A 10,297-nucleotide genomic window follows, 5' to 3' on the forward strand; every position below is an offset into this window, starting at 1 on the left:
CAAAAAATTCAAAGTCGTCTCAATAAAATCCCGATTAATTGTTTTTTATATAAGTATAACAAAACTTAAAAAGGCTATAAAACTTCAGATTTTACGCTAGATGCAATAAACATCACCAAATGAGATAATCACTTATATTTTCAGAATTAATAGCAATATTTAGTATATCTTATAAGTTTTTGGCCCGAAATAGCTACTTATTTTTTTTTTTATTTAGTGCAATTTTTACGTGTTTTTAACATCTAATAAATCACTCTTAATTCTCGTTTATTTAGAAACTTAATACTTGAGAAGTTATGCAGAAACATCTTAATTTTACTCAACAAAAAGCAAAATATTCATTTTCTATATACAATCACAACTTATTTTGGTTGAATTCCGATGTCACTATTGCTTTTGCAGCACGTCTTGGCGGCCATTCATCTCGTCCCTGAACACCAATCAGCTCTTAGCCTTTTGGCCTATGACTTGTGGGCCCTGGTCAGTTTCCTGACTTGTACACGTCCCTGTTCCTCGCCGTCTCCCTTCCTGCTCCCTCGATACTGCTCCTCTTCCTGCCGGTCGGTTGCTTCAAGGCCTTGGTCTTCCTCGCTGCTGAGGTCACGGCCGGGGAGAAATTTGCACCGACACAGTTGAAGAGGTACCGGGTGATGTGCGGCCAGGTGGGGTTGGCCAGGTTGTGCCCCGCCTGGCCCGTGTACCCCCTGCAAGGTCGGGTCTGCGTCGCCAGAACTCCAGGGAGGTGCCTTGAACCCGTCCCTCAGTAAGTGCTGGGGTAAGGGAGAGGAACTCACCTGCGCTCTTCTTGTCTTCCTGCACATCAGGGAGTCCCACGCGACATCCTGAAGGACGCCATAAAATATTGGGAGTAGATGGCTGCTCAGGGACCGCCCGGCCTGGTCTCCAGCTCTCCCAAGTCGACCAGCTCGACCAGGGCGTCGAACATCACAGAGGGCGGGTCGCCCTCCTCGAGCTCCACGGCACCATCTCCTCCTGCTGGGCAAGCTCCCAGCAGGCACTCGGCCACAGAGAGGAGTTGGCCTGGACCTTCCTGGCCAGGTAGCCGGAGTGGTTGCCGACCGCGGCGAGGGAGCAACTCGTCCGTCGAGCGGGTCCGGCTGACGTCGGCCAGCTCCGGCAAGCTGGCCAAGATCACCCCTGTCGTCCTTCTCCCTGCCTTGGCCCGGTCCAGGTCGGCCTGCACGTCCCCGGGGAAGAACCCGACGAGCTTCAGCAAATGCAGGCGCTGGGCCAACCTGCCTGCAATTGGCGAAGTTCTGCACGCTCGTCCAGTAGGCTGGCGCCGCACATGGTGCGGCGCTTGCCGAAAGAGTGCTCAGTCGGGTCAGGAGTTGGCCTTCCCCATATCACATACTGACCCCTGCAGACGCAGTGAACAGCCCCTCACTACCACACTGCACTGAACACACCACCGCACTGCACACAACACTGAGTCACTGCACCGATGGCGTAGTACTTGCCCTCCAGCGCACTTCCACGGCTCAGGCGTCCTCATATTCCAGGCCTCCGTCACCTTGCACTCGATCCACTGCCTTCTGTGTCTCTTGTATCGTCCTCTGGATCCTTGCAGTTGTGGGGGGAAGGGTACAGAGACGTGATGAATAACTGTAGGTCCTTTATTTGAGAGTAAAACAGAGGCAGGATAAAGACAACCTTTACAGAGGGAAGTGCTCAGGTTGACCGCGCGCCTGTAGCGCAGAGTTAGGCGACGTGGGAACTGGAGCTGAGTTGCCATGTAGGCACCTAAATCTTCAAATGTACACTTTCTTTTTTGTTTCCTAATAATGCAAAAACTGTGGACTTCTAATTATCCTGCTACAAAGTTATCATCTCATTTTACGTAAAGATTTCAAACCTAAAGTTACGCAAATTTGCCATTTTTGCTAATAACGTTTTCAAAGTGGCACTGCATGGTGCTATTTTTTATATAAGTTACCTTGGAACTCGACCAAATCACTCTAGAGACACCTGCCTGCTTGAAAATGCACTAAAACTTGAAGATTTCGTCTCTGTTTCCACTTAAATTGAAGCAAGAACGCAGAGTGTGTTTGAGTTTGTCGCAGAAAGTCGCCATAACAATCGGCCCCTTTATTACGAAGCCACAGCGCGCTAAGACTGAAGAGATTTCCGTCAACTAGTTGTGAAGTCTATGCTTTTTTCTAAAATCCCACTCTGGACGATTCTGGGCATATTCCTCCCATCATCCCCCCTCTGACCCTTTATGCCTGTTATAAAGATTCTTCAAAATGCTGCTTATTCAGTTCCTCTGGTCCTCAACTCCTCAGTAGGCTTAGTGGACCTGATGGAGTGCCTCCTATTGTCCCAAAACTGTGCCTCCGTGCTGTCAATTCTGCTCTGGTCAAACTCTTTCGCTTCTGCCTGTCAACATCTACCTTCCTTCTTGCTGGAAGCATGCTCTTCATGCTGCCCGTGCATTTCCAAGAAGGGTGACCGTCTAACCCTCAAACTACCGTCCTATAGCTTTACTCTTCTTTGTTCATTCAAAAGCTTTTTGAATCAATCCTTAACCGGAAGATTCAAAAGCACCTTCCACTTTCTGATCTTCTATCTGATCGCCAGTATGGGTTCTGCAAGGGGCGTTCTACTGGTGATCTCCTAGCCTTCTTAACTGACTCCATGGTCATCCTCTCTCTAGCCGTTTCGGTGAAACTTTTGCTATTGCGCTGGAGATATCAAAAGCTTTTTGATAGGCCCTGGTACAAATCTTGCTTAAACTACCCTCCCAACGGTTTCTATCCTTCCCTCTGTACCTTTATCTCCAGTTTCTTTCTCTGACCGTCTCTATTTCTGCTGTGGTAGACGGTCGTTTCCGTTCTTCCCTAAATCTATGTTCAACAGTGAAAAGTCCCACAGGGTTCTGTCCTATCTCCAACTCTCTTTTTCTTGTTGTTCATTGATGATCTTCTTCGAAAACGAACTCGTCCTATCCATTCCTACGCCAGATGATTCCACTCTGCATTACTCAACTTCTTTAATAGAAGACCCACCCTTCAGGAACTTAACGACTCAAGGCCGTGGAGGCTGCAGAACGCTTAGCCTCAGACCTAACTATTACATATTTCCGATTGGGGCAAGAAGAACCTGGTGTCCTTCAACGCCTCAAAAACACAGAAGCTCCACCCATCCACTCACACAATCTTCCAAACAACTATCCCCTATTCTTTGACACAACACCCAGCTATCACTCTTCCTCAACACTCAAACATCCCTTTATTCATCCTTAACTCAAAATCTCAACTGAAACTCTATATCTCATCTCTTACTAAATCAGTTTCCCTTGAGGCTGGGCGTTCTGTACCGTCTCCGCTAGTTCTCTCTCTGCAATAGTTGTTGTCCATATACAGGGTCCTTGTCCGCCCTCGTATGGAGGTATGCATCTCATGTGTGGGGGGCTCCACTCACACAGTTCTTCAAAGAGTAGGAGAGGCTGCTCGTCTCATCAGCTCTCCTCATCATACTGATAGCCAATTTAAATTCCGCCGCAATGTTCCCTCTCTTTCTATCTTCTATCGATATTTCCATCGCCTGACTAATTCTTCTGAACTTGCTAACTGCATGCCTCCTCCCGCGGTCCCTGCTGCACCTCGACTTTCTACTCATGCTCATCCCTTATACTGTCCAAACCTCTTTATGTAAGAGTTAACCAGCATCTTTCTACTCTTCATCCCTCACGCTGGTGGTAAATCCTGGAACAATCTTCCTTCATCTGTATTTCCTCCTGCTCTCATGACTTGAACTTCTTTCAAGAGGAGGGCATCAGGACACCTCTCCCCTCCTGTATTTGATCTTCCTTTCTGGCCACCTCTTTTGTTTCTCTTTTTAGGAGCAGCGAGTAGCGGGCTTTTTTATTGGCCTGTTTTCTTTTTGTGTTCTTGAGCTGCCTCCCTTGTTGTCCCCCCCACACACACACACATGTATATATATATATATATATATATATATATATATATATATATATATATATATATATATATATATATATATATATATATATATATATATATATATATATATATATATATATATATATATATATATATATATATATATATATATATATATATATATATATATATATATATATATATATATATATATATATATATATATATATATATATATATATATATATTATACACATGAAGGTTAATTGCTAGATTTGAGCCATATTTACATGTGTTACATAAAGCCTAAAATATCAAATTGAACTAAGCAATGAGTACTAAATATTAAATACTAAATACATAATGGCTGTTACTGAAATACACCACTCAAGGGCCGGATTTGGTACATGAGCCGCCTGTTCAGTAATCCTGTTAGGCTGCTACAATGGCTAATATTCCCGAAAAATCTTTATCTGCCCAGATCTGGGGGGCTGCAGCCCCCCCAGCCCCGTCCGGCTCGTACGCCTTTGGAAACACACACACACACACACACACACACACACACACACGCCTGAGGGACAGCTTGTCGTAGTGGTCGTGACATGGGAGTGTCTCGCCGCACGACTTGTCTGTCTCACTAACCTGGTTAACACACACACACACACACACACACACACACACACGACATTCGCATATGAAAAACGAGGATACACAATATAGCTCCTGGATTTGTGTTTGTGTGTTTGTGTGTGTGTGTGTGTGTGTGTGTGTGTAATACCAGCTGTCAATGGGATATGTATGTTTTTTTTTTTTGTGTGTGTGTGTATGTGTGTGTGTGTGTGTGTGTGAGAGAGAGAGAGAGAGAGAGAGAGAGAGAGAGAGAGAGGTCACGGGCGAGGAGGCTCCGTCAAAACGGCCAGTCATAGAGGCTCAGCGGTAAATCAGTGCAGCTTAAGCGTGTCTGGAAGGTGATTATGTAAACAGTGCTAGAACATAAAAAAAGGAAGTGGAAAGTGTCCTCCTTGCATTGGAAAATAGCAAAATAACTGTGTAAGAGTGAGCCGCTGTGACCCGCGCGCTGACCGAGGCAACCACACGTCCCAACCTGCTGGCCGCGCCCCGCACCCTCCGGTGTTGCCAGACCTCTCCTCTCTTTCTCTCCACGCAAATTTTTCTCCTTCGACCACGGCGGGACAGCGACACCACCCTGATACCCGTGTGAGTGAGTGAGCGAGTGACACGTGAGCAGTGAGCAGTGACCAGGGAACAAGTGACTTGGGCAGTGATAAGTGTTTTGTCGCTTTGAATCACTAAGTGGACCCCATCACCTGCCTGAGCCGCCCGGCCTCAGGAATTCCCTAGGGACTGACCGCCCGCACCACCACCACCACAAAAAATGGCTGATCACAGGCCCATCAAAAGGCGGGACCTCCCAGGGTACTGTCCTAGGCGATGGTGTGCCGTGTGTGGGAAGGCGGCAACGCCCACAGCCTTCTACGTCAGCTGTGAAGGCAGGAACGACTGCCCAAACGTTCGCCACACAGCTTGCCTGAGTGACTGAGCCACATACACGTGTGCTGACACTCACGAACTACGGAGGGCAAACAGCATTGACGACCCGGTCCTCTATCTCCTGACAACCCACCTCCTGCCGCCGCCAACGGAAGTGACAGTGAAGAGGGAACACTTGATAAAACGACGAAAGAGGACCTTGTCTCTGCAGTCATCATTCTACAGAGACAGGTCACAACAGGCAACAACATAATCCGGTCCCTCAGGGTACAGAGAGATTGGATAATGAATAAAGAGCCTCAAATATTGGAAATTCTCGAGCTCATCGGGACCCTCAAAGACGCCCGGGAAGCAGAGACGATCTCCTGCCGCATCATTGGAACCACCGCGCGTCCCTCCTTAATACAAAAGACGTGGGACGAAGCAAGCTCGGAGCACTGGAGGCAGTGGTGGCACTCCGGGAAACCCAGACCTATTAAAGAGACAGCAGACGCCAGCGCTACTGCCACACCTCCAGGAAACACCAACAACACCTCAGATCCCCCCTCCCAGCCCATCAACACGGAGACTGACATTGGAAGCAGCCCCACCACCACAAACACCAGCATCAACAACACCACCACCACCACCACCACCAACAACAACAACAACAACAGAAGCAGCAGCGACATCAGCAGCAGCAGAGGCAGCAATAGTGGCAGCAGCAGCAATAACAAAAACAGCAACAACAACAACAACAGCAACAACATCAACAACAACAACAATAATAGCAACAATAACAACACCAACACCAACGGAATCAGCAGAAACAGAAACAGCGACAGCGGCGGCAACAGCAGTAACAACAATATAAACACCACCACCACAAACAACAACAACAATAACAATAACAACTATAACAACAACAATAACAACAACAGTGGTAACAACAACAAAAAGAGGTGGCTTCAGAAACGGACCCAGCAGCAGACAGGACCACACCTCACCACTGAGCACACGACCCCCACCCCACCTGACTCACCACAGGACGTCAGGTCACCGAGGGAGATCAGAGGAGGGGAAAGACGGTGTGGATACTCAAGCTTCCGCCCCGGTCACACAACCGAGGCGTGCTAATGGCCTTGCTGCTGACCATCGCCAAGAAATGCTGCTCAGGAGAGTCCTGACGGAAGGCTTGGGGAGGCAGCAAACTCTCCACCCTCAGCAGCCCTTTCAGGACACCCAGCAGCCCCCCACCTGGCAACATCACCAACAACAGCCTGAGCTTCATTGCACCTGGCCCGCCCCCTCGTGGCAGGGCAGACACTAACACGTCTCGCCTCACCACCACACCTCCCTGCCAAGCCAACGCGAGGCGGCGAGGGCATGGGCGTCTCACCCAGCATCTCACCGTCGTGTCGGCCAATGTCAGGGGATTGCGCACAAATGTTGGCGACCTCACCCACAATTTTGTCCTGCGCCATCGAGCCGACGTTGTTGCTGTGACGGAAACGTGGCTCACTGAGGAGGTGGAGCCAACGTTTGGCAAAATCCCGGGTTATTCCCACTGGGTGAGGAAGGACAGGGAGAACAGAGCAGGCGGAGGCGTGGCTGCCTGCTTTAAGGACTGCCTAAATGTACAGAAACTAGAGGTGACGCTGCCTCACCAAACGGAAGCTCTATTTTTCAGGGTGGCACTGACGGACAACAGTGGTCTCCTCCTCTGTGTCATGTACCGCCCCCCTAGGCAAGGGCGGGCTCCTCTGGATTGCCTGACGGAGGAGCTCAACACCCTGCTCCTGCGTCACCAGTGCTCCCACGTGATGGTGGTGGGAGATCTAAACTTCCACCTGGAGCAGGGAGCCTTCGATAACTTACTGACGGTGCAGGGTCTGGTAAACCACGTAACCTTCCCCACACATGAACGAGGAGGGCTACTGACCCTGTGCCATCGGACCTCCCGAGGCCAGCCTCGCTGCCAGCAGTTGGGGCCAGTGGGCAGCTCTGACCACTATGCCGTACTGGCTCGGGCTGAGCTGACCACAGAGAGGGAAGACGCAGTCCCGCGCACCATCTGGCTTTGGGAGAGGGGCCGACTGGCCGTCAATGAGACACGCCGTGGAGGACACGGACTGGGAGACCCTGTTGGTTGGGAACGCTGAGGGCAAGGCACGGGCTCTTACCACCAAGTTCCTTCCCCTCCAGCAAACAATGTCCCCAGCAGGGTGTATACCTCGCCAGGCTGGGTGACCCCACCTAGTTCGGCTTCCGATGCAGGGTTGCTGCCGAGGCCAAGCATGCTGCCTGGGTGAAGTACAAGCGTCATCCGACACATCAAAACAAGGTCCAACATTGGGAGACGTGCAAACGGATGACGGGTATCTTCACGAGGGCGAAGAGGCAGCAGAGTGAGGACCTACAGCAGAAGCTTTGCGGCCTAGGAGTCGGCAACAAGACCTGGTGGAGTCTCATTAAGGAGCGGCAGAGGACTAAGCAATTCCATGCCATCCCGCCACTCACCAGACTTGACATATCCACCGCCACAAGCAGTGGAGACAAAACCTCACTCCTGGCTGAACTGTTTGACAATCAAATGAAAGTTGATGACCCGGGACGACCCAAACCTGTGCTGCCACAGGAAACCGACCGTGTTATCTCTTCTGTGTCGGTGACGACAGGGCAGACTGAGCGGCTGCTCAGAGCGCTGGACGCAGGTAGCTGTTGGCCCGGATGACATAAGCCCACGCCTCCTCAAGAATTGTGCCAAGGAGCTCTCAGGTCCTCTCTCCGCCGTCTTCACGTCTTGCCTGAGGGAGTGCAAGGGCCTCACTATGGAAGGAGGCGCGTGTGGTTCCGGTCCACAAGGAAAATTCGAGGTCCGAGCCCAGCAACTACGTACAGGCCCATCTCCTTGCTTTCTGTGGTGGGCAAGGTGTTGGAGCGTGTGGTGGCTGCAGTCATCTGTCAGCATCTGAGTGAGAGCCATCTCCTCTCAGATAGACAGTTTGGCTTCAGGCCTGGCTGGTCCACTGCGGACCTCCTCCTCCTCCTCTCCAAGGATTGCAAGACGCACTGATGAAGGCCTGGACACACTGCGGTAGCCCTGGGATATTGCTGGAGCCTTTGACAGGGTTTGGCACGCGGGGCTCATTGAGAAGCTTCGCGCCAAAGGTGTCCAGGGTGCCCTACTGATGCTGCTCAAGGATTACCTCCAGGAAGGACCCTTCAGGTGGTGATCAACGGCAATCATCAAGGCCTTCACCAGTGATGCCTCAGTTCCACAGGGTTCCGTGCTTGGCCCAACCTGTGGAACATATATATCGACGATCTCCTCCGGTAGCTATCGGCAGTGTCAGCCTACGCCGATGGCTGCACACTCTCCTGCTCCTACTGCCGCTCGACAGCCAGCGCGCCGTCGAGGAGATCAACAGGCAGCCCAGCCTGGAGAGGAGTGGCAGGTCACCCTCCCCGGAGAAGACGCAGGCCATGGTCATCTCACGGTCCCCAGACGCTTCGAGCAGTCTCAGGCCAGCTGCGTCTTGGAGGCAAGAGTCTGCCCTCCAGGACCACATCAAGGTCCTGGGAGGACTGTGGACCAAAGCCTACGCTTCGACCTCCACGTCCGAGCTGTTGCCCGCCAGGCCTCCCTGGTGAGTCTCTGCCTGCGTAGAGTAGCGGGATCCCTCGACCCACGGTGCATCCTCACTCTCTCTTCAAGGCACAGATAGTCCGTATCTGGAGTACGGTGCCCTGTGCTGGATGGCGAGTGCTGCCCACATGCAGAGGCTGACGCAGTGCAGCGACGAGCACTGTCTGGTGGAGGCCAGTGAGCACCTGGAGGAGTCGTCTGCCACTGTGACATCGCTGAGCACCGCCGTGATGTCTCAGCACTGGTGGTGTGTCACAGCCCAGGTGCAGGGGTTCCCCACCAGCTTGAGGCTCCTCCACGCGCTGCTCAGAGGTTCACCGGACTACACTCTCCGGTGACCAGCTCGTGGAGGTGCCTCGATCACACTCCAGGCAGCACCAGCGCACTTATACAACCAGGACCACACGCCTGTGGAACATGTTCACGGCAGCCACTCCCCAAGTGGAGAACATGAGCACGCAGCAGGTGAAGCTGACTGCTCACAGGTGGCGTGAGGGACACCCAAGTGCGCTAGTGCTATAAACTATAAATATAAAAGTGACAAACTGACATTATTCCATATTGTTTTTACATGTTTTTCTTTATTTTTTTCGTATTTTGTATTTGTATGCTTGAATGTTTCAACATTCGATAATTCAGTTTGTCCCATACACAGGCTCTAAGAATAATTATACCAAAAAAGTGTAATTTTGAGCCTCCTTTTTTTTGTAAAAATTTGTTTAAATAAAGAGAGAGAGAGAGAGAGAGAGAGAGAGAGAGAGAGAGAGAGAGAGAGAGAGAGAGAGAGAGAGAGAGAGAGAGAGAGAGAGAGAGAGAGAGAGAGAGAGAGAGTGTGTGTGTGTGTGTGTGTGTATGTGAGCTCTAATCTCTGTCCCTTGAATCATTATATTACCGCCAAGACCTCCAGCAAAGTCTTAGGTTGTGTTCCGTGGTGGTGGTGAGAATGGCGTTGGTGGTGATGGAGGTAGTGGTGATGGTGGTACTGGATGGTGATGGTGGCGAGGAGTGGTCTTGGTGGTGGTGGTTGTGGTGAGGAGGGGTACTAAAGCATTTGGAAGAGGAACACTGAAGCTAACTTGAATGTAGCACTGTTAAGCCTCCTCTAACGCTTTTGAGCTTAATGTACATCTATTACAGGTATTTAGATTCGTTCCCATAGCTTGTCTTCCATTCCTTTCTTCCTTCCTTTTCCTTCTTCAACCCTTTCTATAGCCATCTCCTGTTTCTTCCT

General features: G+C 50.5%; 1 protein-coding gene across 1 annotated transcript in view; it reads right to left on the minus strand.

Moving 5' to 3' along the window:
• LOC126995333 (uncharacterized) overlaps positions 1-7,743 on the minus strand; it is a 59,917-nt gene extending 52,174 nt beyond the window's left edge. The window contains exons 1-4 of the mRNA XM_050854813.1: positions 7,674-7,743; positions 7,440-7,575; positions 6,763-6,917; positions 702-842 (exon numbers count right to left, since the gene is read on the minus strand). Of these exons, the coding sequence (XP_050710770.1) occupies positions 702-842; positions 6,763-6,917; positions 7,440-7,575; positions 7,674-7,743 (502 nt within the window). The remainder of the gene's footprint in view (positions 1-701; positions 843-6,762; positions 6,918-7,439; positions 7,576-7,673) is intronic.
• Between the last annotated feature and the right edge of the window lie 2,554 nt (positions 7,744-10,297).

The sequence above is a fragment of the Eriocheir sinensis genome, chromosome 8 (genome assembly GCF_024679095.1).
Source record: "Eriocheir sinensis breed Jianghai 21 chromosome 8, ASM2467909v1, whole genome shotgun sequence".
NCBI classification, from domain to species: domain Eukaryota; kingdom Metazoa; phylum Arthropoda; class Malacostraca; order Decapoda; family Varunidae; genus Eriocheir; species Eriocheir sinensis.